Here is a 27,660-nt window from a genome sequence, read left to right as displayed (position 1 = left end):
TCCTCCTGTTGTTTGTATGTACACTGAGAGCTTATACACCAGAGACAAATTCCTTATGTGTCCAATCACACATAAGGCCAGTAAAGGATTCTATTCTAACACCCGACTTCCAAAGCATCAATTCTCTTTCTATCCTGTTCCATCAAAGTCAGGATTTTTCATGATAGTTTTCATACAATGCTCAGGTAAAAATTATTTACATTGCTTATGCTATTCTGGTCTTTGTAGGTAAAGTCACATCAAGGCCCCTGAATATCTTTTCCAAGGCCTTCATGACTACTTTGCCAAGTACTACTAGTCTGTAGTCTATTTCTCAACTGGTTGTTGTTGTTTTTTACTGATCCTAAAACGCAGAAGGTACCTACCCCTACAATATTACTATTGGTACTCCGGATTTTTATCCTACCTGTGCTTTGTTTTCTACAGGGACTGTTGTATGTTGTTTTTATGCTGTTTTTATAAGTTTTGTATTTTTAGATGAAGTATTGAGAACTGTTATTGGACTTTATTAAATAAATAAATAGTCAACCTATGGGTCACTGGACAACCATACTGGCTTCCATTTCATAACAGCTTCAGTTAAGGGATGCAATTAAAAATCTACAACAGATATGAATAAGGTACCTAAAAGACTACCTCAGACCTCATCATTAAGATAAGGTAATTCAAGAAATGACCAAAAATCTGTGTTTACCAGGTCTTCAATTCAAGGCCTTTGCAGCATTGAGAAGCTGTTTGTACCAAACTTAAGCTACATTAGTTTCATTCAAGCCACTGACTCAGGGGTGGGTTCCTGCCAGTTCTAACCTCTTCTATAGAAAAGGTCCCACAAATCTACAGAGCCGTTTAGAACTGGTTCCAGCTCCCTCCCCCCCCCCGCCCATCCGCACATCATCAAGATGAAGAGCGAGAGGAGGAATTCTGGGAGTTGAAGTTCACAAGTCTTAAAGCTGTCAAGTTTGAACACCCCTGGGGTTTTTTTCTAAAGGGTTAGGGGTGCAAGGGTCTTGTAACTTGACAGCTTTAAGACTTGCGTGCTTCAAATGCCAGAGTTTCTGAGCCAACATTCTGATTGCTAAGCAAGAGCGTTGTTAAGTGAGTTTCACCACATTTTACAAGTTGGCCATGCCCACCCAGTCACATGACTTCCAAGCCACTCCCACTCAGTCACATGGCCGGCAAGCCACTCCCATAAAGCAGGCCACACCTACAGAAGAGGTTCTAAAAAATTTTGAAACCCACCACTGCACTGACTAATTTTTGTTTTTAATCAGCAATTCCTACTCCAAAGAACAAATAATAATTGGTTTTGTAGAGTTTGTGTTCCCGGTATTCTTTCTTTGATTTGCCTTTCACATTTTCTTCTAACATTCTCTGAGGTGCTATTGCTCATTCTATTGAGCAACAGTATGAGTGCCTCAATCTCAAACACTGCAGATAAATCTAAGAAGAATTTCCAAAATGGTGAAATGAGGTTTGAAGAGGAAGTAATTTGCCTCTTTAAGTTTTAGCTTGTTATCTCAACTATTCTTTATTTTTCTCTACTCTGGTGTTTTCCCTTCAGTTCTGCATTTTGCTACTTGGCAGGTTTGACAACCATTTCAAATATTTTCCAGAAAAAAATATTGAGAAACGTTTGTGTCTGCACACGTAAACATTTATCAGCTTATCTTCATTCTGATTTTTAAAATTATTACTGTTTTCACAGTTCTCCATTCCGCAAAGCTAGAGCCTTGTATGCTTGTAAAGCAGAACATCACTCAGAGCTGTCCTTCACTGCAGGGACCGTATTTGATAATGGTGAGTATCAGAGTAGAGATGTTACCTTCAGAGGAATGAAAATCATGGAAAAGTGATTTTAAGTGATTCCAAAGGTGCTTTTTCAAGAGGCAACTGGACTTTCTGGTTTTTGAAGATGTTTTTCTTCTCATCCAAGAAGCTTCTTCAACTCTGACTGGATGGTAAGGAATGAAAGGATTTATACTCCTTGCAGACAACTCGCTAAAAGAATGCACTAGCAAGGAGTATAAATCCTTCCATTCCTAACATCCAGTCAGAGCTGGAGAAGCTTCTTTTAGATGAGAAGCAAAACATCTTCAAAGAAAAACCAGAAAGTCCAGTTGCCTCTTGAAAAAGCACCTTTGAGACAACCATGATCTATCTGGATGACTGAGAATCTTCATAGACATTTAATTTTAAGGGATGGAAGATGTGTAACATGCGTCACATCACGTAATGTAACCCAAGATTTGATCCTATCAGAACTGGTGATAATTTCTTGCTTTCTGAGAAACACCACGAGCACTGACACTGCTATTTTTAGTCTGAACTTTTGTTACCAAAAGCCAGTTAGGTTTCTTTTGTAAGGATAAATGCTGAGTTGAACTCACTAGAGAGAAAGCTTCTAGGGATGAAGGGAGGCATTCAGTATGGCCTCCCATAATATGCAGCATCTCATTTCTAGCTCTGAACATTTGGAAACTCCAGCCAAATGCATATTTTTAGAGGAGCTTTTCCAACACCAGAGATCATAATGCAATTTACATTTAATAATGTTCACGGAATTATACATTTGTGAAGGCCATAAAATCTGACCCTCTGTTGAATGCTGGATCCGTAATGTAGGATAAAATGACAGCAGCCAAAACAATTAGCCTTAGTTCAAACCCTGACAATGAAATAGAGCTCACCACCTATTGAATCAAATGGTCTCACAGTCAACAGCCTCAGCCATGAGGGAATGCTTTAAAAGAAGTGGTGGGTAACCTATGGGATGCACAAGCCCCCTTTTTTAGTGTAGCCTCGAGTGTTATAATACGGCTGGGATTTTCTGCACAATTTCCCATCCTAGATATACTTTTGTGGAAAGAAGGTGTACATGGGGCTGCATTGCTCATATTGTGATAGAGATAGGCACCCGCAGATGAAGCATGGGATGAAGCATATATCTCTTGCTTGCAATGCAAGCATTTTTAGTCAGGAAAATGAAATGAACCCCGTGAGAAGTTAGAAGCAGCAGCTGGTAGAGGTCAGAGCTTTAGCCAGCAATTCATGAAGACAGAGCTGAATTTGCAGTAATGTAAGATTCCTGGTTTTGTCTTTGGTCTGACCCCTTCCTTCAGTTCAGTTCCCCAATCAGCCATAAATGCACAATTCCCAGAGGGACACACTAAAACCAAGGAAAAGGAGATGGATTGAGAGCATGTGGCTCTCCAACTCCATTGTTTTTTGGAAGCCTATCCACATTTCTGAAATATACTTGGTACAGATATACATACACAGCACACACACAAACACACGGAGAGTGGGGAGAGAATGGCTTATGTTATGTATTTCTATTTATAATTCCTTGAGTGGTCACATGATTTTCCTCTTGTTAATACTTTAAAATGGTTTTATAAGATACAAATACTGTTTCTTTGTTTCACTCTTAACATAGTTCAACGTTTAAATCTCAGAAAGAAATGCTCCTTTGTTTTGCTTGGTTAGCTATAAGAAGTACTTGGTTACCTTTAAAAAGAATGGAAAATAACCTAGGTTCAATATTGAAACAAAATGTTTAATATTTACACTACTAGGTTCAGTAGGGGTTTTTTGGGGTGTGTGTGATTTTTCCTCAATTTCTTTCCTTTTGTACGTATGTACAGTGCATCAGATAGAATGAAATATGAACAAAGTACAGATTAGGATAGAAAATAGGAAAAGGATGCAGATTGGAAGTAATCATCTCATAATCAAGGATTTATTGAAATGAAATCATATTTTCCATTTGCTAACTTCATATTTTGTGTGTGTGTGTGTATGTATATGTGAGTGTGTATGTATATATACACACACACTACCCTCCCACAATGTCTTTGTTAGACTTTTCTACAAATTAATATATGTGTCTGTGTCGAAAAGTCTAACAAATACATTGGGGAGAGGGCGGGATTACCATTAGAATCATCATAAATGTTAAAAGAATGTTTGCTTCATGGACTGGATGGAAATGAGATCCTGTTAACACATTAGAGTAATTGGTCCTAATTCACTGCTGGGTCCAAAATGTGACTTAAGAAACAGAATTCTGTCCTCACTGGACGCCTTTTTCTTTGTATCATTAAACGAAAACCTTCCTCATCTTGCCTCTATTATTCAACTGTTAAAAGCAATTGGAATCCACCGTGTTATTGCCACAATTATACATTGTGTATTTACAATGTATATTTATTGTATATTTACAGTGTATATTTATTTATTGTATATAGTTATAAATAATTATAAGGAGACAAAGAGGTAATAGCACAATTGTATTTATTGTCTCTTTGTATCTTCCTTCCTGATTAGCCTACAGTTCAGAATTTCCTTGAGCCCAAGATTACAAGAGACATTATGACATAACCAAACAAGACCTACTCTAAAAAGAGGTAGAAATAGGCTAGCTGCTTGTGTAAAGAAGGTGAGAGGAATTACATTTCTCTCCCTAAGATCTAGCTTGAAGTTTCTTGGCCACCATCTTCGATGACAGCTGCCCAAGTATCTCTCAAGAATAGATCATAGCCTTTTACGTAATTCCAGTGTGACTTATCACAAGGATTTTCATTTTGACTAATCTTTTGATTTCTGCATTTGCTTGCACCATAATAATGACTGAAGAATCCTGTCCACGTGATCTTTCTACCTTCTTCTAAATGCTGCCAGTCTGTTCTCTGGATCACTTGAATCTGAGGAAAAATGTATTGATTATTGAAGCCAATGCTCCTCCAATGAGCCTTACCAAAGTGTTTAAGCGCCATGGTGTGCAATGGTTAGAATGCAGACTAATTATGTCAATTGCCAGCAGTTCGATTCTCACCACCTCAAGGTTGACTCAGTCTTTCATTCATCTGAGATTGGTAACATTGAGTACCTATATTGTTGGGGGTAATATGCTAACTCTGTAAACCACTTAGAGAGGGTGGTAAAGCACTATGAAGCAGTATATAAGTGTAAGTGCTATTGCTATTTAAGACAAGGAAGCACCAAATGTTTTTAAAATGTTTTCCTAGCCCATATATTTTCTAGTTTTATAGATCTCAAACTATTCTGAACTAGCCTTATTCTGGTTCTGAGCTAGTAGATTGTTATATAGCAAGGTAGTAAAATATGCATGGTTTTAAAATTAAGTGTAGATGTTGCAGGAAGCATTATCTGTAAAAAGAAGAAATAATTCTTCCAGAAAGTTAAGGATTAGCCTGTTATTGACTTATCTGACTCTTGAAAGTTGGGAGTATTCAAAAGATTTTTGAAAGAAATCCAAGAGCTAATTTATCAAGAATAGATAGTGTGTTTAATTTACAAAATACCAGGTATAGTTGCTAACTCATCAACACCTGATCTCTATTTTTAATGACTTCTGACTCATAACCTATTATTTCTTAATAACTATTCAGATTGAGGTGTCATAGTGTAATTGCTTTTATTTTGCTAATGTATATTGTTCGCCTTAGGTTTAGAGAGTTTAATCTAAGAAACATGACGCTGATCTGCCTCTACCCCAAGAAACAAAGATGGCTCCATTAATTTCCACATCTTTCCAAGGGTGTTTCTCTTGATGTCTTGATTCATGTCTCCCAGATGTCCTTGTGTCTAATGCCTTCTTAGAATTTAAATTAGTAAAGGAAGGACTTTATCAAAGACAACTATAGGAAGTCTCTTTAATGAGCAGGTCAGTAAGAGACTTTTGTATATAAAGCCCTCTTTGCTCCCAAGAGTGAGTTTTACATTATCTGCATAGAAACAGCAGTGGCTTCTTGACAATCTTTCCTTCCTTTTTGGTTTCCTCCTCCTTTGGGTAACATGAATGGCCAGGATTATGTAACCATGTTGCCCTTAGTGTTTTTCATAAACAGGAATATAATTTCCTAATGCTTGTTAACTACATAAATACAGAAAGCTAAAAAAAGACTAGGAGGGAGGATAGGAAAGAAAGGAGGTTGTAGGAAGAAATATAACACAGGGAGGAATTTTAGTTTACGTTATAAGCCACAATGGGAAATTAAACCTCAGTGCTACAAAAAATGAGATATTTTAGAGGAACTATGAATTAAGAGGATGAACTCTCCCTGCGGCTTGAACTTCCTCCTGAAACAAAACACTAAGAGTCATAAAGCTGTGTGTGATTAAAGGATTCTTCTTAAATTTATTCTTCTTGGGCTCTTCATCCTCAAAATTTAGGTTGCAAGCTGTGTGGACTAGGTGAAGGGAAATCTCTTTGTTCATGAGTAATTCTGTGAAGTTCTAGAAACACAGGAGATGCGGGTTATTTGCCATTGATAGTGGAGTGACCAAATTAATCCTTGAAGAAATTAAACAGAAGAGATGGCAATAGCAATAGGATGTAGATTGATATACTGCTTCACCGTGCTTTACAGCCCTCCCTAAGAAGTTTATGGAGTAAGCATATTACACCCCAATAATCTGGCTCCTCATTTTACCAATTTCAGAAGGATGGAAGGCTGAATCAACCCTGAGCCAGTGAGAATCGCACTTCTGAACTGCTGGCAGTTGGCAGAATTAACCCGCAATACTGCATTCTACCCACTGTGCCACCATGGCTCTTGACCGCAGAACATAGAGCTAGGTGGAAGTTTTTCTCTTCTTCGGTAGAAAAGTGTGGGGAAATGAAGAATTCTAATCTAGAATGTCTGTATGATTGTTATTCTGTTCTGGGCCCTTTATTGTTTATTCCCTAAGTTTCTTGGTCTTTCTTCAGCAGATAAGAAGGATATTGCGAGGACACCCACAAACACCCACAGAAACATACATACATATACATGTTCCAGGATAATGTTGCAGATCTAATCTAAGTCAATCACTGGGACCAGAGATTTATTTTTCTAAGCTTCCGGATTCATGCTGGAGCCTGTCTTCAGGGAACCTCTTTCTCTCTCCAGAATGGGTTTCAGAATGTGTGACGCTCCACACATTCTGGCGAGAGAGAGAGAAGTTCGCTGAGGATGGGGCTTTGAAAAGTAAACCTTTGGTCTTGGTGACTGACTCAGATTGGGTCCTACAAGACGGGTAGGACATCTGCTTGGACTTCCTAAATTGACAGGAAAAGTAATCTGGGCATGGAAGTCAAAATGGTTGCCCCTTCCAAATCAGGAAGCCTGGACTAGCTTCAAAGGATTAGAAGTAACTGTGAGTATTCAGGAATAATTCAGACACTCTCTGTATTGAAGAGGGATGCTATTATTCCTTGATTTACAACCACAACTGAAGTCACAGTTTTGGTGTGATGGTTGTTAAGTGCGTCACCGTGTGACATACATGATTTTATGACCATTCTTGCAGCAGTGAGAAAGTGAACACTGAAGTTGGAAAGCAAACCCATTGTTCTCTATAGGGCATTATGGGCAAGAAATGGTAAAAAAAACTTCATAAATGTTGTTCATGTGACCACAGAACACTGCAAACAGCCCTAAATTGGCCTGGTATCTAGCAACCAAAATGCAGTCATGTGATTGTGTGCATAGGTGGGGGAAGTAGTGGTCAGAACTTTGAATCTGGCTCACAGCTCATTCAATCTATGTCCTCCTGTAGTTGAGACAAACTATTTTTTAAAGCAAAAAATTATATAAAGGCCACACCATGCTGAACAAAAGAAGTATGTCTTTAATATTTAATACATTTGTGGCTCAGCTGTAAAATGAAAGGATGTTGTCGCCTGATTTCGAGTGATAAATAGAAATCAGGAGTACGAAGTCTTCCGCTTCCATTCCTTACCTGAGAAATAGGACTATAAATCAACAAAACACTGAGTCACCGAAAGAGAGAAGACCTTGTACCACCTCCTTCTCCATCTAGCCTTACTCTAGCTATAATCACGAATTCGGTTCAGAGTGAAACATGTGTTTGCACATTTTCCTCATGCATCTAAAGATGGAAAGAGAGAAAGAACAGCAAATCAATGGCAGAGAGTTCCACAACCACGCTGTTCCAGATCACCTCCTGTCCATTTCCCACGTCTTAACAAATCAGTATAGATGAAATTGCAATCCTTTTGTACAGGTAGTCCTCGACTTACAACAGATCACTTAGGGACCGTTCCAAGTTACAACAGCATTGAAAAATGTGACGTCTGACCGTTTTTCACAGTTATGATCTTTGCGGCACCCCCCTCCCCCCCATGATCACGTGATGAAAATTCAGAGGCTTGGCAACTGGTTTATATTTATGACCGTTGCTGTGTCCCCAGGTCCTGGGGTCCCCTTTTGCAACCTTCTGACAGGCAAAGTCAATGGGGAAGCCAGATGCACTTAACAATCGGGTTACTAACAATGATTCACTTAGCAACTGTGGTGAGAAAGGTCATAAAATGGGAGAAAACTCACTTGGACAGATGTCTCAACAAAAATCTTGGGCTCAATTGTGGTCGTAAGTCGAGGACTATGTGTATTCCCTTAACCTTTTCAAATCAAATGCTCATTTTCAAAGAACAACATTCTGTCTTGGCCCTACCTATATTTTTGTCACAGTATGAGGACCACGAGAGCTTGTGAGTCAGTTGCCAAGTGTCCTTTGCACCCGTTCACAGGAGTTGTTCCCCACAGCTTCTACCCTTTTCTGGTTATGGCTTAACAACAATAACAACGTTATCGTCCCTTCTACAGAAAACCAATGATATTTTTCTTCCCCACCCATCCTAGCGCTCTTCATATGTGCTACATTTTTATAGCACTAATTTGCTTAGGAAAAGCAGATTGATTATAAAAATAAATAAATAAAACTCTGATAATGCCTGGGAGCATCAGGATATAGCAATATATTAATAAACCTGCATCTATTCGCCCTTGACTCTTCTTGCCCTTTCAGACTGCTAGCTTGCTGACAGGGCATTCACCTTGAAGAAGAATCCTTCTGAGTAGCAATGATGAGAAATGAAAGAAAACTGGGTGTCTAAGCTGTGCCTCCACCAAATTCTAGGACATAATTCTGTTAAGCTAAGGGGAAAGCGTTACAAACTGGAGGAGGAGAGGGAAGATCAATTGTACATGTTGTTCTGTCCTGTTTTCAGGTAAAAATGTAATGTTGAAACACCACACATGAGGTGAGGTGAGGTGAGGAGAAACAAACGTTTCCTATGGAAAACAAACTGCTCCTTAGACTATAACAGCACATATGAGTTCATGTTACAGCCTGATTGGTGGTTTGAAATGAGAAACTGTGGCTCTTCACTATCGGCTTCGATATGTGCTTGATTTTAAGATTCTGAAGCCAGCCAGTAGATGGAGCATGCCACTGGTGGACAAAAAGTACTTCACAACATCTGGAAAACTGCTGTAAGCTTGCCTGCCTGTTAGGTATGCTTTGGCCTCTAGGGTCATTCTGAAAGGCAGATCAGTGTCATGTGTGAATTAGAAGTGCAGATGAATGCAGATTTGCAAATGCAAATCACCAGAATACCCAGGTCTTTTTGAGAACTGAGAAGGAACATATCCACACAGGACTGACCTGGATTGTAGACCCCCAATGTACAAAGCTCCGAGGGGCATCATCAGGACAAAATGATGTTGCGTCTCTATCCCTACTTCTTTCCTCAGCAACGCAGAACGAGAAACTGACATATATATTGGAAAAAATTCCAATTTTGTTGTGAATTCTCAGATTAATAACCTGCATGTATCTTTCCAGTTCATCCATCTCAAGAACCTGGCTGGTTGGAAGGAACCTTGAATGGGAAAATAGGATTGATTCCTGAGAACTATGTGGAGTTCTTATAACTGGACATGTTCATAAACAACCCTGCTGAGCTTTACATGGTATCCATGACAACCGATTAAGAGTATTGTAGATCATTTGCTGTTTACAACTGTGAAAAGCAAGGTGAAGGACTCTGATACCTGTTCAGAAGAATGTTCATGTAAATTTTAAAAAAAAAAAGTATGTTTCTCTTTATATAATGTGTTGTTTGCACAAAAATGCAGCCGACAAAAGCTGGAGAAGAAAACTAGTGAAGATGAAGGGCTTCACTGGGAAGTGTTCTGCTGTGAGAAGTGTTAATGCCACATTTCAAATTATGTTTTGTCCTAGACAAGATATTAATAGGATATGTGTAAATGTAGTAGCTTAAATTGAGCATGATTACTGGAGACAATTTAACTGGAATTCTACATACACACAGATACACATTCTCCTCCCCCCCCTGCCAAAAAAAAAAAAGAAAGAAAGAAGAAAGAGAAGAAAAGAAAAACAGGCAGAACTAGCTTTTTGATGTCCTATATATATATATATCGGCGTCCAGGAAAGATCAGAAGGACAAAGATGTAGTTTTCCACTGCCTGGCAAAAACAAACATTCAATTTCCTGGGAAGAAAGCATGTCTGTCCCTTTTATCTTTAGCAAGTAAAAAAATATATGTTCGTATTGATCAAGCCACTAATGGCTTTCTTTTGCAGAGACTGGCTGTCCTTGATAGGGTTCACTCCATCCTCAGCATATAAATAATTCCTATAATGAGAAATGCATCATTGCATGTAGACCAAAAACAACACACAGCAATACACGTACATATCAAAGCAAGACATGGAACCAGATTTGAATATTTTTCCACAGCTTGGATACATCGATGAAGATTCTAGTCGTCCAGGTGGAGTTGTCTGGAAGCAGCAAAATGTTTCAAACCAACAAAGAAGCCCAGTTGCCATGACTCAACTTCTATACAGCTTGTGTAGTGTTTTTCTTCCCCCGCCCCAAAGAATCATCAGCATTATAAATCAAGTCATATTTTGGACCAAAGCACATGAAAACTTTCTCACTCTTTTAATCAAAAACTTTTTTAAAGGTCTGGCTGAAATCCCTGCAATGTTTTTCAGGCAGGCCTATCCTTCCTAGAGGTGAAATAGCAGCTTGTTTATATTAGCACTTAAACGCAAGTGACCTATGTTCTCTCTGTTGCCACCAGCACAAGTTGTAGAAACAAGCACCCACATTTTCTGGAGTATTTCTCATTTTTGGGGATCTTGGTTACTTCACTACTGTTTTCTGAAGTGTTAGCTCCTGTTTATTTAATAAACTGGCCTGAACAGCCTGCAGTTGCCCTGTACACTCAATTCTCTTCAAAGCTTGTATTTATTATGTAGCCTAGTAACAATGTTAAAACTTTTGTGCGCACTCACTCACTCTTACAGTTTTAAGTTTTTCAACTCTTCGTAATTGATGTCTTTCAGTAAAGGCTGTCTTGGTGAAATATCTATTTAAAGCACACTAACCTTTATCTGAAGTTGTTCTCCAGATGTATTGTACATTATTTTTCATAGCTGTAGATTTTACACTTAAGGAGAATCGTGTTATTTGAAAGCCAAACATTTCTGATACTGTGTTTGTATTTTCTTTTAAATAGAAGTGTTTAACTTGAAATTTTATGCTTTTCCCCCCCCTGCCTTGCTCTGCTGTGTTTTCATACATTCATGGCCATAGACAGGTTTCTGGTTTAAAATGTGCTTTTTAATTTAATCCTAAATTGTTCAGTGGTAACATAGCTGTATTTTTCACTGACCTTTGTTTTAAAATTGAAGTGTAAATATGACAATTTGAAATATGTTGAAGTAAAAGATTTTTATATATTCAGATTTTTAATGGAAGTGTGGACATTTGAAAAGTATTTAACAGGAGATGTATATGCCAAAAGTTGAGTAGCTTCCCTACTCAATTTCATCTGATACCTTTTTAGTACAGCAGCTGGTGTTAAATTTTGCACATCTTTAATCTGTTTTAAGGATTATTTCTTGAATGTTTTTGAAAGAGAATAACAGGTATCACCTCCTCGGATGCTTAGTTCATTTCAAAGGTCTTGTGTTTATTAAGCAACTGACATGCATATTGTATGCAGTTTTCATGACGGTTTGAATTTTTACATTTTCGGGGATGCATTTCATTTCATTTCATTTTTTTCCCCCATTTATTTGGGATTTATAGGCCGCCCTTTTCCCTGAGGGGACTCAGGGCGGCTTACATTCATAGGGAAAGGGGGGGTGCAATATAAAAACATAAACAATATGTGAATAAAATAAACAGTAATAGACATTTCAGATTCCTAATGGTAGAATCATATATGTATCATTGCCATCGTCATCATCCACATATCACTTTTTTGGGGAAGTTGCCTATCACTTTATAAAATACGCACATTCACTTACACACATGATGGGAACAATTAAGAGTGAGTCTAGAGCTTACACACTTTCCACGAGCAGATTAGTAGTTTCCATCCTCATTTAATATTTTGACAATCCAAAGTATATTAAAAAGATTTATAATCCATTATTTGGAATTGGCTTGTTTCAAGCATTTTTGTGGAATGTAGTTATAAGAATATTTCTGATTTTTTTTTTCAGAAATCTTTCCAATTCATGTGTTTTTACTTCTACAGAATGGAGAAATGATTTTAAATTCCATTACAAAGCTCTAAGTGGAATGGACGTCCTCTCATTTCTCTTCCAGAACGTATCTCCAAACAAACCCCTTTACCATATTTTTGGAGTATGACGCACCTTTTTCCCTCAAAAAAGAGGCTGGAAATATGGGTGTATCTTATACACTGAATACAGCATGTTTGCCTCCCGAAACCCCGCCCCTTCACCGAAATGGCCATGCATTGCCTGTAGGAAGTTTTTAGAGAGCTCCTGGAGGCTGGAAATGGCAGAAATGAGCAAAAAAGGCCTGTTTTTTTGCTCAGTTTTACCCCCAGCCCCCAGGAGCACACTATAAGCTTCCTAAAGGCTAGCCATGCCCCCCCCCCCTTTTTTACGAAAAATGGGCCTGTTTTTGTGAAAAATGGGATTCCCCCCCCCCCAAGAGCACTCTACAAGCTCCCTAAAGGCTATTCATGTCTTTTGGGGAGGGGGGGAAACGGGTCCATTTTTGCAAAAAACAAGCCATTTTTGGGAGGTTTGCAGAATGCAAAAACTTTTTTTTTTATTTTCCTCTTCAAAACCTTGCTGCATTTTATACTCTGGTGGGTCTTATACTCCAAAAATACGATACTTTCAAATGTATATAGCTAAGTGTGACCTAACTACCACTTATACTTATTTCTCCCATTTGAGGCACTGCCCAATGGGACTAAAAGCAATTTAACGACAGAAAGTTTATTTTTTTCAGAGCAAATAAGTTTCTCTCCCTCAGAAGCTGCAGTATGTATGCAACTTAAATAATATCAACTAATAAACTAAGTATATATAAAGCACTATCATATACTACCACTGCACATTATAATTCAAGATTCATTTTTAATGACAAATGTAATGTATTTTTTGTTTTATTTATTATTAAATTTGTTTATGACCCATCTTGCAGTTCGAGGTGATGCTAAGTATAATACTTATACTCTTAATAAGGGAATATTTTTCCATTATTAAGGTTTCAAAACTCACCTACTGTGTAATATTTTGAACTTCACCCCCTGCTTTGTGAACTGTGTTAGTTCATAAAGTTGGGGCTATCTACCACAGAAACTTTACATATCTACTCAAACTAAACTACTAAACTAGAGATATGCAATTTCTTCTTTTCTCTCTGCATGACATGTTACACTGAAACAGAAAGAGGTGAAACATTCTGAAAGCAAAACTAGCAGTGTTTTAAAACCTGCCTCTTATCAACCGTTAGCCTATGCCCAAATAAATTCTATTTCTGTTTACTATTGAAAGCTGCCTTGAAGCTTTACATGCTCTTTGCTCACTGTATGACAAGAACTGGTATAAATGCAAGGTATCCTGCTTGTACCTGGATGGCGTAAGTTAATAATGAGAAATATGCTTTCTGGTAACAGTACTTTGATATTGAACTGTATAATTGTTATGTAAAGACATACTTTGAAAATACTTAACTGAAAAGATACACTGCCCCAAAAAGGCACCTTAATGTATCTAGATAACTCAGGGACTGCATTATTTTGACACCTACAGCCTAGTAACGGAAGTTGATCAAGGCTTGTTCCACTAAGTAAACAAATACTTCTACAATTTTTCAGGCTCTTTTTCAAGGACCTGTGTAAAGTTTTAACTTAGACATTGTTCAACCATCAGATTTTTTTTTTAAGCGACTGCTATCCTCAGGAAGAGTATGCCTCCATAGTTATTGGCTCAATAATCTCAGAATTTATAACACTTCTTTTGTACATCTTGAAGTCTAGACTTCAACGTGAGGGACTAGTAAGGATTGTGTCCCCTTTGAGGCGCATTCTCTTCCACCACCCACACCACCCCCATGGATTTTACAACTGGACAGTCCATTGGTGGGTTCCTACTGGCAGAGCTACTGGTTCAGAAGAACCAGTGCGAACCAGTAGAAACCCCCACTGCTAATACCCCTGTGAATTCTTCTCTATCTCCTTTGCATGTTTACATATTTGAAACTAGGAGCAGGACTGGTTCAGTGGTGGGTTTCTGTCAGTCCGCACCGGTTCTCCTGAACCTGTAGTTCTGTCATCAAGCAGAGAGCGAACTGGTTCTCTGTTGCTTTGAAAGTGGGCCTGCCTGCCCCTGGGATACACCTACCTTTATTTCAGCTTCTGAAGCCCAGCTGGTCAGGGGTGGCAGATTGAATTGCTGCTGTTTTCCTTGCTTTCTGAGCAAATTTCTTTCAAGTGCGCACACCAGAGGTGGGTTCCTACCAGTTCGCACCTATTCGGTAGAACCGGTTCGCCAAATCTACTGAACCAGTTAGAAGAGGTTCCACCAGTGGACCCGGAAAGCAGGTCCAGTGGACCTGGAAAGCAGGCCACACCTACAGAAGAGGTTCCAAAAAATTTTGAAATCCACCACTGGTCCTTGGATATGATTATTCTACACTATCATGCTCATATTTATAAAACTCAGTGCCTCTGTGAAAGGTAAGGATGACTACTGCGTTTGTGGTGCAATCAGAACATTGCGTGTGTTGAAGTTGTTTTAACGCAAACCAAAGATGTCTTTTAAAAAACAAGTTTACATCATATTCTTATGCATGCCAGTGCTGTGTGTGAGGTAATTTAAGGTGGTTCTGACAAGTGTCGTCGGCATCTTCATATCCGGCCACATGGGTGGCAAGCCACTCCCATCTGGTCACATGGGCGGCAAGCCACTCCCACAAAGGAGGCCACACCCACAGAGTAGGTTCGAACAATTTTTGATACCTACCATTGGCGCACGTGCTCAGCGAACTGGTAGCAACGTCGTTAGGAACCCACCGGCGGGTATTACTGAACAATTTCCCGTCTCTCCTATTCACTGTTTTCAATCCTGCTGATTATACAAGATTATGAGAATTCTGTAGCTTTGGGGTTTTTTCTTTTTAATTAGTTAGCAGATTCAAGGTCTTCCACTCTTTCTAGTCTGATCTGTGAAAGCAGGAAAGGACTTGTATAAGCCTCATTCTTTTTCCTGTTCCAAAGACATGGAAAGGAATCGTGTCAAGTAATTATAATCAGTAATCAATTGAGGGGGTTGTTTATTTAATAGCAGGACATCTGGACCCAATCAAAAGTTCAACCAGAGCATCTCTGCCCATCTGAGTCATAATAAAGATTTGAATTGGGACAAATGAATGCCTAATCAATAAAACGTCCAGACATCTTTTGTTTTTTTCCAAGCAGATGTTTTCATGGCAGCCTTGCCTGTTCACCTTTCCAGATGGAGATGCATTTCTGAATTTATCCTCCTATAATGCCCAAATCAACACAGCTTGATAAATAAGTTGCTGAGATGTTTTCTTTTGTTTTGCAAATCGAGGAGGAATTTTATGGTTCTTTGTGGCAGTTTCCTCTGGGGTAAATATTTATCTATAGCAGTATGACTAATTTTACTTAAGTTTCATTATCTTGCAGCTTTAGATGGGGGAGGGGGGAATCCAGAGAAAATTAAGCTGGTTGAATAACAAATTGGTAATTTAAAGCATACAAGATTTATATCAAATAATTACAGTGCACAATTATACTTGATAGCTTAAATAGCATGTTTCATAATTCTTAATTAAAGTAATGGATGCTGTTTTGCAAATCTTTTTCTTCATTTTCAGTTAATATTTAAAAAATAATAATACCTAGTGAGGATAATATACAGTTTCTAATACAGAGGTGATAGTTTTTAGCACATTTGTAAACAGCATCACTGCGTTAATTTATGATACATTTCTGTGTTTATAAAAGCATCATTTATTTTTTCATTCCTTTTTTAAAAAAATTATACAATGAACAGAGTTCCCCCAACAGAATGATTAAAGCAAAATGAAGAAAAAAGCTTGTTAGGCCACAAATCTTTGTGAAGCTAAGTAGACTCACTAGCACTTAGACTTATATACTGCTTCAAAGTGTGTTACAGGCCTCTGTAAGCGATTTACAGAGTCAGCATATTGCCCCCAACAATCTGGGTCATCATTACACTGACCATGGAAGGCTGAATCAATCTTCAGCTGATTAGGATCGAACTACAGGCTGTGGGCAGAGCCAGCCTGCAATACTGCATTCTAACCACTACGCCACCACAGCTCATGGTGAAGAGAAAAATAGAACTGAGGTATTTTTTGCAAATCTTACCAAGGAGGAACGGTGTACAGGCAAGAAAAACGCTGTCTTCTCCTTTAGGTCTGGCTAGATTCTGCATAATTTTTGTTCTATAACAAGCTTCCTCAAATACAGCTAACTTAAATGTGTATAATGAGGTGAAGTTGGCAGGTGCCAAGTTGGCATTCCTTTTGTACTAAAAAAAATCTGAGATATTTAAAGATGACATAATATTACATGATCAATTTTGCAGTCTGGGTTCTTTCAGCAGCATCTATCGTCATAGGTTGCACCTGACAATAGACTTCATATAGAAGAGACAATACATTCCAAACAAAATGCATACTTTCTACGTCACAGGATCTAGAATTTATTGCACTCCCGTGGCTTCGATTCTACTGGGAAAGCCAAAATCCCTTTGCCACATAAAAGGACTATTAAAAATAAAAACTGGAGCAGCTATTTTTGCTCATCCATTTCAAAAATAAATAAATAGAATCCCCCAACCAAGCTGGTATTTATTTCCACAGGAACCAAGAGGAGAGATTCAGTAACTTCTCTCCAATGGGAAAACATGCCATCTAGAAGGTCTGCAGAACTTTACCGCTGCCAAAAGGAAATTTGTTTTATGGTGTGTCCTTTAATTATACTGTTGAACTAAAAATAAATTGTGAATCCAGAGAAGTCTAGAGCTGCTATGAAATCAGCCAAAAATCTTGATGGCTTATGGCTAAGACAGAAAAAGAGTAAAAATTTCCTATGATCCATTCAGCCAATAATGATTTTTAAAAGATACAATAAAGATTAGTCTTCCAGCATCTTAAAGACTTATTTTTTTTTTAAAAGTGAATTATAGTCTACAGATAGTCCTCAATATGCAACCAGACATTTAGTGAAGATTTGAAGTTACAACCACATTGAAAAAAGTGACCTGTGACCTTTCCTTGGGACCAGTGCAGCATCCTCATGGTCACATGATCAAATTTTAGATGCTTGGCGACTGACATGTTTTTATGACGGTTGCAGTGTCCTGGAGTCATGTGATCACATTTCACGATCTGACAAGCAAAGTCAACAGGGAAGGCAGATTCACTTAACAACCATGTTACTAATTGAACAATTGCGGTGATTCACTTAACAAATGGGGCAAGAAAGTCTTATAAATGGGGCAAAACTCACTTGACAATTGTCTTGCTTAACAACAGAAATTTTAGACTGAATTGTGGTTGTAAATTGAGGAGTACTTGTACTTAAATAAATGCATGGAATATAATTCTGAAAAGGATACACACACACACAGGCACACATAAGGCAGCATTGGGAAAGTGGACAGAAAGAAATGGTGAGGGATAGTATTGTCCTAATAATATTTAGGGTGTCACAGGCATTCCTGCAGAAAATACTTATTTCACATTAATGTGATGATAAAAATTTGGTCTGTCAAGAGAAGCTAGTTTTGGGGAGGGGGGAGGAATCTGGTGGGAACCTAAATAGAAACTTGTGAAATTTGGAAATTTTTGGAGAAACATATTGCTATGGAAGCTTTCAGTGTTTCTCAACCTTGGCAACTTTAAGATGTGTGGACTTCAGTTCCCAGAATTCCCCAGCCAGCCATGAGAAACACTAATTGATGGTATCACAGTTGCCTCCTGAGAAGCTGATGGTGAGTGTTGAGGCTTTTAGCTGTCTTTTTGCAAATGGAAGTTGGCATTTTCTATGAACTCTGCTGACCTCAGAGCCAGCCTTCTCCAAGGGCAAACATAACCTTAGCATTATTACTACTCTGAGCCTTTTTCCTGCATCCATTATTTCAATTGCTCCGAAGAATCCGAGGCCGAATGGGCATGTAACACTGTCTGCACAAGATTTATGGGACCTGTGTATCTTATGTTAGAAATTACCTCACTTCTCCTGAGAAGCCCTTTCACTCCTCATAAGAGGCGATGTCTGGCAGCTTTTCTGTTTCTGACATAGTTTATTTATCCAGCTAATGAAATATTACAAAGGAAAATAAACCTGATGACATTTTTCCTTCCAGAAATATCTCTGAAAAAAGCTTAGTATATGGACTTCGACTATATATACAGAGAGAGACACAGAATTATGGTTTGAATTATTTTTTTCCTTTTCCTGTTCTGGGGTGGGGAAATACTTGATTCTTGCATATTGTGTGGATTCAAGAGAATCACTTTGCAGAGCCGTAATGGAACTGTTTTGGAAGGAACAAAACATTGGACGTTATCCCAAGACCTCAAGACCTGACTTCATGCAAGACTGGGAGATTTTAAGTTGCTGGGGACATTTGCACCTGCTTTTAGCCATATCCGTAGACCTCCTCAAGGCTGCATATTAGGTAGTCCTCTGAGGAGCTTCCTAAAAGAACTATGGATGATTTTTTCCCCTTGAATCTTGGCCAAATTTCCATCTTGGTTTATCCCGCTGTATTAGTTGCTCATCTGAAAAAACAGCTGGCTCAGTGTCAGAGCTATGCCTTTAGTAGAAGTCACTCAGACGGTGGGTGACCTTTCCACACTCTGCCTGCGCAGCCTCTCTTAATACTGCATCGATCCAGAGTTGCTGAACTCCGAGGGCAACGAAATACTGGGCCATTTGTGATTCCCTGACAAACACGATAGGCTCAGGTTCTGCTGATGGAGATCATCCATTATTACTTGAGTGAGAATTGGAGTGCGGGGGAGGGGTGGAAGAGCTAGCTTTCTGGGAAGTTAAACACTGTTCTTCGATTGTGCTGCTGTGGCAGGAGGAGGCCGGTATGTATCCATGCAGTTTGAGGAGAAGCATGGCATGCTATTCATGGGGGAATAATATCTGGCACCCATTCGATTCGCGGTGCCTCCATTACGTGGCTTGCAAAGAGATTTTTCAGCACAGAGCAGCCTTGCCAAGAAAGATGCAGTGCACAAGGTCCCTCCGTAGGTAATGCAGCGAGGTTGAGATTCTGGGAATGGAGAGAGCAGAGCACGAGTTCTCCTTGTTGATTTTCCAGAGATAATGCCGGGGCTAAAATTAACCCTGCCAAAGTCCAGTAGTCTAGCCAGCCGCTCCCTGTTCTTTGGCTTGCTGTTTCTCTTGAAAAAAAGCAAAAGTCATGGAAGCTGATGCAACACAGCTGGGGTGCCCTACGATTTAGCTGGCTGGGACATTTTGCTTGGCTTGCCTATCTGCAGGATGCCCTGAGTCAGAGGTGGGTTGTTACCAGTTTGCACCTATTCGGTAGAACCGGTTCGTCAAATCTACCGAACTGGTTAGAAGAGGTTCCACCAGTGGACCCGGAAAGCAGGCCACACCTACAGAAGAGGTTCCAAAAATTTTTGAAACCCACCACTGGTCCTTGGATATGATTATTCTACACTATCATGCTCATATTTATAAAACTCAGTGCCTCTGTGAAAGGTAAGGATGACTACTGTGTTTGTGGTGCAATCAGAACATTGCATGTGTTGAAGTTGTTTTAACACTAACCAAAGATGCCTTTTAAAAAACAAGTTTACATCATATTCTTATGCATGCCAGTGCTGTGTGTGAAGTAATTTAAGGTGGTTCTGACAAGTGTCGTCGGCATCTTCATATCCAGTCACATGGGCGGCAAGCCACTCCCATCCGGTCACATTGTCAAGCCATTCCCACAAAGGAGGCCACACCCACAGAGTAGGTTCGAACAATTTTTGAAACCCATCACTGCCCTGAGTCTAGATCGTCATTTCCAACAATTTGGGCCAGAGTGAGTCAAACTTAATGGATTGATTTTTTTTTTATCCATGGCTAAAAGGCTGCCTGCACATCTCATTTAGGACTTTGCTCCTTTTTTTCCCCCCTGAAGACCCTTTTAGTACTTTGATAGGATTGATAGGCTTGCTAATATTTTTTGCTCAAGAGTCTGAGGGGTGTGTATGTAAAAATCAAGATGGCAGCCATGAATAGGTCATCATAGCCTGGCCATTTTTAAGTATGCCATGGTTATGGTGGCCATTTTGAATGTTTTGAAACACACATATGGACATATACCTATACACTCTCATTCTTAGTTCACATTAGGAATTGATTTCTTTACTTAGCAGGAAGAGAGGGATACTTGAGAAATGATCTTCCATAAACAAAGCAACTATGGAAACAAGGAACTATTTGAAAGCCTTGACACCTTCAGATTTACTCAGAAAAGACGGGACCCACCAAGGCCTTTCAGATGCCATGCCAGTAGCAGCTGTGCAATTGTTTTGCCTGTATTCATGACCCTTCAGTACCCTGAGCACCCCATTGCCCCTTTGCCCCAAACGGTTTTGGCTGTGGCTCACCGACAAGGTCGGGTAAGGCCAGATAGATTCCTTGGCACAAAGTTTAAGGGACATTCTGTAGCTTGCTGCTACGTGCAGAGACTTTCCATGAATTTCTAGCTACCAAAAACATTCAGAAGTGCCTCATGTTTGCAAATTTTTATCCCGATATTATTATTGTTATATTCAAGGTAGTGAATACATCTAATAGTGTTAGTCCTTGACTTAAGGGCCATAACTAAGCCCAAAATTTAAGTAAGACATTTGTTAAGGGAGTTTTGTCCCACTTTACAACCGTTCTTGCCAGAGTTGTTAAGTGAATCATTGCAGTTGATTAGTTAGTAACCTGGTTGTTAAGTGAATCTGGTTTTCCCATTCACTTTCCTTATCAGACGATCACAAATGGTGATCACATGAACCAGGCACACTGCAGCCGTCATAAATCAGTGACTGGCCAAAGTCACCCAGTCGGCTTTCAGTCCTAAGATAGAACTAGAACTCAACATTGCCTGGTTTGTAAGCCAGCATCTTCACCATTAAACCAAATTGACACTGCCCACTTTTAGGAAGGTAGTTAAGACTTGGCTGTTTCCTGTTTCATTCAGGGTTAACAGAGTTCTCAATTGCACACTGTAGATTTCAATACTGATTGTCATTTTAACGTTAATGGCAGAGGTTGTATTCAGCAGGTTCTGACCAGTTCTGACCAGAACCAGTAGCAGAAATTTTGAGTAGTTTGGAGAACCGGTAAATACCACTTCTGACTGGCCCTGCCCCCCTCTATTCTCTGCCTCCCGAGTCCCAACTGATTAGGAGGGAATTGAGATTTTTGCAGTATCCTTCCCCTGCCATGCCCACCAAGCCACGCCCACAGAACCGGTATTAAAAAAAAATTGAATCCCACCACTGGTTAATGGGATATGCTGTGTAATGCAAGCCTGCTGTATCGGAAATGCATGTGGGTTTTTCAGAAAACATTTGCAAGTTTCTTTTCTCAGTTTTTCCCAGCAAGGGCGTGGGAAGACTTGTTTGGACCTTGAAAAAAAAAATTCCCAGTGTGGGCCGTGCAATATTGATTTTAAACCCAACAGCTTTAAGATAGAGACGAAGAGGTGTCTGACTCCCTTGCTGATGTTATGTTATGTTATGATTAGAAGGTGCATTATATTTTAATGACTCCAATTAGTGAAATTGGGAAGCTTTAAGCAAGTGTAGCTTATGAAGCTTCTGCTAATTAGACCTTAAATAGACCTTAATATTAACAACAACAAACAAATTCCTGGTTTGTTTTGTTTCGTTGCCTGTTTCAAACTTTACAACCGTTTGTAAAGCTTTTCCTTCTTTTCCCTGGCTAGTGAAGCAAATATTTGAAGAAGGACGACACCCACCCCCCCAAAAAAAAGCTGACAAAAAGCTTGTAAGCTAAACCTGCCTTTCTGAAGGCTCCATAAGGCAGGGCCTAAGTTACTGCCTATTGCAAATCGTCCCTCAGGTAATGAAGTTTATTCTAGTTTATAACCTCATGGAGAAGAGGCTTGGTAACAACTCGGCTGTAAAACTCACTGACGCACAAGTCTAGTAGCCACGGGCAGACGGACAGGCTCTGCTGTCAGCAAGCTATTTTTCTCTGTTTAGGACAAGGCAACAGGAATGGAGTGTGTTCCAGAATTTAAACTGAGATTAAATTGCTGGTTCTGGGCCTGTTGCTCTTGAAGAAAACCTGCGCAAGCTCTCTATTCCCTAGGCAACTGCTTCTTATAAAATTTAATTTGCCTAAGAGCAAAGTTCAACATAATAAATCCAGGGTGATTTTCTGTTCTTCTCTTTTGCTGATAGGGAAATACTTCTCTCGGATCGGCTTTAGGCTGTATTGTCCTTTCCCTGTCAGAAGAGTTGCATTCAAATGCTTTGATTTTGATTTATTGGCAGACCAAACATGTACTTTTCATGTTTTCAGAAGAATTATATAAAACTCTAGTAACTTAATGGTCTATTTCAGGATCGTCTGCAGGGTGTGTATGTTTGTGTATATCTCCAAAGATTGGAGGGTAGCGATGTCGTGATCCAAGCTCTTCCCCTTTTGATGCAAATAGCAAGAATTTGATTGTAACACTTTGTCCACCATCCAGCAAATTTTGACACACAATCCCCACATACAATGCTGCTATGTTGTATACATTATTTCTATGTTTTAAAACATGGTAGTCACATTGCCGTTATGTGACATTTCGTGATTTTTTTACCCTTTGCGGAGCTGCAGTGGGTGTGGCCTGCGCATGACGCATTCCACCTGCAGGCTGCCAGTTTTACACCCTTGTTTTAAACATTTGTCTGTTGAATTTCTTTTTTAATTGTCAGTCATCCTTTCCATGCAGTAGGCTTTTCAAATGCCTTGATTTTATTACAGCTGCTGGATCTTATTTCAGCTGCCTAAGCAAGTCATAAACTATTAGCAGGCCAAATTACATATATGTCAGTTACCTATTATGCAACTCAGAAACATCTCGACATAAATTTTTCACCCAAATATACCTCCAGTCCAACATTTGCCCTGCTCTCTTTTGTTCAATTTATTTCATATTGTTATCTTCCAAATCTCTAAACTGAAAGAAATGTCAAACTGACAAATCATTTGAGAAGATGCAAGAAATGGCTAGAATCACCTATTGATGGATTGTGTTGCATGGGGACAGGAAGCTTTCATGCCTAAATGAGAACTAGAACTCATGGGCTCCTAGTTTCTACTCCAGCACCTTAATCGCTGCACCAAAATGGTCATATGGGTGGCCGTGACCCTGCAAGACATTAGGAAGGGGATAAGACTTGGCTATTTCCTGCGGCCTTTGGCTTTGGGTGAAGAGAGTCCTCAGTTGATCTTAAGCTGTAGATTTTAGTTCTGATTGCTATTTAAGTGTTAATGGGATGTTTTGTTTTGCACTTCTTGAGTATAGGAGGCTTCTCCCTCCCTCTTCTTTGCTTTTTATATGCTACCCAGAGCCATATAATTTTAGTTGGATGGTTACATGAATGCATAAATAAACAATCAGGCTTTATATGTTCTCCAGAGACAAAGTAACCTGCTTGCCTTCCTTCCCCATGATCTGATTGCCTACTGTATAAACAAACTTAGCTGGTCTCCAAAATCTAAGCAGGATTGGAGCTCCAGGAAACCTGGTAGCTAAGAACCTTGAGTGAGAAGTTGACTTCCAGGTTGCCAAAACCATTACATGGATATGCTTGTGAAATCTCTAGCGATTTTACTTGAATCAGAAAGTTGAAAGAAAGAAAGAAAGAAAGAAAGGAAGGAAAGAAAGAAAGAAAGGAAAGAAAGAAAGAAAGAAAGAAAGAAAGAAAGAAAGAAAGAAATCAGAAGTCCAATAGAAAGCAGTCAGATGACTGAATGAGCTCCAACTGGTGAGTCATTCAGTAGAAGAAGAATCTATAGACCATTCATCAGGAAGGGAGAAGCACCTTAAAATTTAATGTCTGGATGCTTGAGTAATGTTGGAAATGGAGTAGAAAAAGCACATTTCCTGTGGAATGTACAAAGATTGGAGAAGATCATATTAAAACGACATTCATGTTGTCTGCTACCACCTTCATTCCGGTAAGAGTAAATGTTCTGAAAATGGACTGTTCTGGAGCCAGGAGATCCCATCATCCTGATGCCATGGTGATACTGTCCTCAGGGCCATTCCCATGGTAAAGACAAACCAAATATTTCCTTGGATTTTAAGGAACTGAAATTACTATGCAATACTGTATACATTTGTTTATAGTGAAACACGCTATTGACTTTTGAGCATCCCCCTGTATTTTCTCAGTTGGTGTGCTTCATTTGCAGTCTTTGAAAGAGCTTTATCTTTCTTGTGATTAAACTGCACTGGTGTTCTGAACCAATTTGCAACCTTCTGGATTCAGTCATTTGAGTTGGAAAAACATTTGGTTTTATATAATTAAACAACAATCCAGTTGGCAATCCCATTTCAATTCAGCATGCACTATACCAGTTGACAATCTGTTGGCAATCCCATTTTGATTCACGATATATTATACCAGGTGACAATACTTACTAGTCATGGTTCAATAAACACAAATATATACTGGAGAACTTTAAAGCTTACATATTGAGTCATTCTAGCTGATTCTGATAAAGAGATTGGCCAATTGTTGTAAGCCATAGCAAAATGTCTTTTTAAAATGTCTCTTTGAATCTTTGCAAGTTTAACATCACCTTGCATGAATGAACTCTAATTTATCTAGTTTATAGAAAATTTTAATGCAGAATACTTTTCTATTCATCAAATAGTTCTGAATTAAAATGTAGAAAATGCCCTGAACTGATAGAACACAGTAAAATGCCCTGAACTGATAGAACACATGGAGTGTGAGTCAGAAGAAACACAGTAAAATGGAGTGTGAGTCAGAAGAAGGTTTCCATACAGAATCAAGGACATTTTTTTCTCAAAAATACAGGCCTTTCACCAAAGAAATATAAATCAATCAATCTCTCTCTCTCTCTCTCTCTCTCTCTCTCTCTCTCTCTCTCCCCCTCCCTCCTTCCCTCCCTCCCTCTGCCTCTCTCTCTCTGTCTCTCTCCAGAGCAATCTAGCACTTTCCACTGTAGGCCCTTTCTACAGGACATTCTCAGAAGATCATGCCGCAGAAGATGTAAAAAGAGTGGTCATTGCAATCTCACAGACTCAAAGACTACAAATGTTCTTCTGTAATAGAAATCCTTGGTAAGGAGAGTGCAGGTGGAACACTGGCAATTGTCTTCAAGCAGAGAGAAGCCACAATTGTTAAATGATCTATTATCCTTACTTCGGTCAGCTGAAGTTATGTAGACTAGAGTATAGGAGAAAAAAGGGAGGAAACTGCCAATTAAATGCTTCTAATCCATCATCATCCACCCAGGTTTTTATGCTCACAAGATCTGCCAGAAGCAAGAAGCTCCTTGATCTTTTTTTCCCCTAGTGAGTCCCCTTCAGACAATAGCAATTCTAGGCCTACCATTCCCAGTGGATTTGGGAATCAATTGCCTGGGCTCCAAAGCTCCAAGATCTGACCTTGAGAAATGTGTGTACTGTATGAGGAACAGTAATGGTATCCTCTTTTCTTCACTACTGGTTCAGTAGCGGGAGCACACTACGTATGCGCATGCCCATACGCAGAAGGTCTGTGATTACATCTGGGTGGGTGGGCAGATCCTCGCACCACGGGTTTGTCTGAACTGGTGCAAACTGGCAGAATACCACCTCTGATAAGGAGTCACCCTAAGGGAACACCAGCAGCTTCTGATCTTTCTTCTGACGAGCTTCAAAGTGTGGATTAGAATAGGACAGGGCTGCTTCACATTATGTGGCTAAACCTATCACCTGCAGCACAATTCCATCCCCCTCCCACACACACACACCAAACCCCTCATGTTGGGTAACTGTATCTCTATCCAAAAACCTGTTTAAGGTAGGGATATTTTGGGAAATAACCATATAGCTCTTAATCGACTCCTTGGTTCATATTTACCTTCCTTTGCTGTTCACAGGTCAAGCTGGGCTTTCTCCCCCTACTCTTCCTCTCCCCCATTAATCTACCATGTTTCCCGGAAAATAAGACCTCCTCGGATAATAAGGCCAATCGGACTTTTGAACATATGTGCTAAAATAAGCCATCCTTTGAAAATAAGCCCTGCCCCAAAATATTGCAACACAGCAGCAGCCATGAGGTGACCATGCTCACCGCCTCCTGTACCTCAAAAATAATAAGATCTCCCCGAAAATAAGGCCAAGCGCTTATTTTGTGGGTCAAAACAAAATAAGACCCTGTCTTATTTTGGGGGGAAACACGGTAATACATTGGTTAGTCAGACTCAATCAGACTCAATAGTTGAATAAGCCACATGTTTCCTGTGAAGTTTCAGGAGAGGCATTTTTTCCTGCTTTTCCATTATCAAAGGCACATTATCCAGGCATTCTCAATGGCCGCTTCCCAGCTAAGGCCCTCCAGCTGACTTGTTCCTTGTTATTCGTCTGTCAGCGGTCCAAGAGAGTCCTATTCAAGTGGGCATTGGCCATTTGGCATTTAAGCTGCCTTATCTGCTGAGCTGCATTTCCGTGGATCGAAGGTGATTTGTTTTTTTGCTTCTTGATGTGTTCTTAATGCCCCCCATTGTTTTAGATTATGTTTTGATCTATGTTTCTTCTGTTTTTATTTTTTATTAACGCTGACCACCTTGTGCCATTTGGGTGGCTCCGGTCTCTAGGTTACACACACAAGAGCCTCACAGTTCTTTGGTACACAATGGATGAGAAAACACTGACTTCTTAGCAGCCTCCTGGCAAACTGCCTCGGTTCGAAATCCTGTGCTGGGAGAGAGGAAGAAAAGGGCCCCGTCAAGAAGGAAAGAGAAATTAAACTTTGCAGCCTCATTTAAAGCTGTGCATAAGTCCACATCAGGCTCCCGGTATGAAGTTCCTTTGATGCTGATATAATAATGATGAAATCATGTGCATGTATTGTCAGGATAGTTATTTAATATTTAAGCACTTTTTGATTTGAGCGCTTATTCAAGAAAATTCTTTCTCCATACATTAGGCATATTGATCACTGGTAGGACTGATGGAAGCCCAACAGGGCAATCTCATGCATCCTGCAGAGATGAATACCAGGATAGTTAAACTACAACCCGGGTGTCAAAGTAGCACAGCCATCATGACATCTAGCACATCACCAGACCCACCATTAGCAATTCTGGCCTCCCCTCCAGTGGTGGGTTTCAAAAATTTTTTGAACCTACTCTGTGGGTGTGGCCTCCTTTGTGGGAGTGGCTTGCCGGCCATGTTCTTTCTCTCTCTCTCCCCCTCC

The 27,660-nt window shown here is 39.5% G+C and overlaps 1 protein-coding gene across 1 annotated transcript in view; it reads left to right on the top strand.

The window, feature by feature from the left end:
- The window catches only part of ARHGAP26 (Rho GTPase activating protein 26), a 247,694-nt gene extending 236,102 nt beyond the window's left edge, over positions 1-11,592 (top strand). The window contains exons 22-23 of the mRNA XM_032210266.1: positions 1,709-1,800; positions 9,658-11,592. Coding sequence (XP_032066157.1) covers positions 1,709-1,800; positions 9,658-9,746 — 181 coding nt within the window. The 3' untranslated portion in view covers positions 9,747-11,592. The remainder of the gene's footprint in view (positions 1-1,708; positions 1,801-9,657) is intronic.
- Positions 11,593-27,660: the final 16,068 nt, after the last annotated feature.

Source organism: Thamnophis elegans, chromosome 2 (genome assembly GCF_009769535.1).
Source record: "Thamnophis elegans isolate rThaEle1 chromosome 2, rThaEle1.pri, whole genome shotgun sequence".
Lineage (NCBI taxonomy): Eukaryota > Metazoa > Chordata > Lepidosauria > Squamata > Colubridae > Thamnophis > Thamnophis elegans.
Note: the sequence above shows the minus strand (reverse complement) of the source record. Positions and strands in the feature narration are given on the sequence as shown.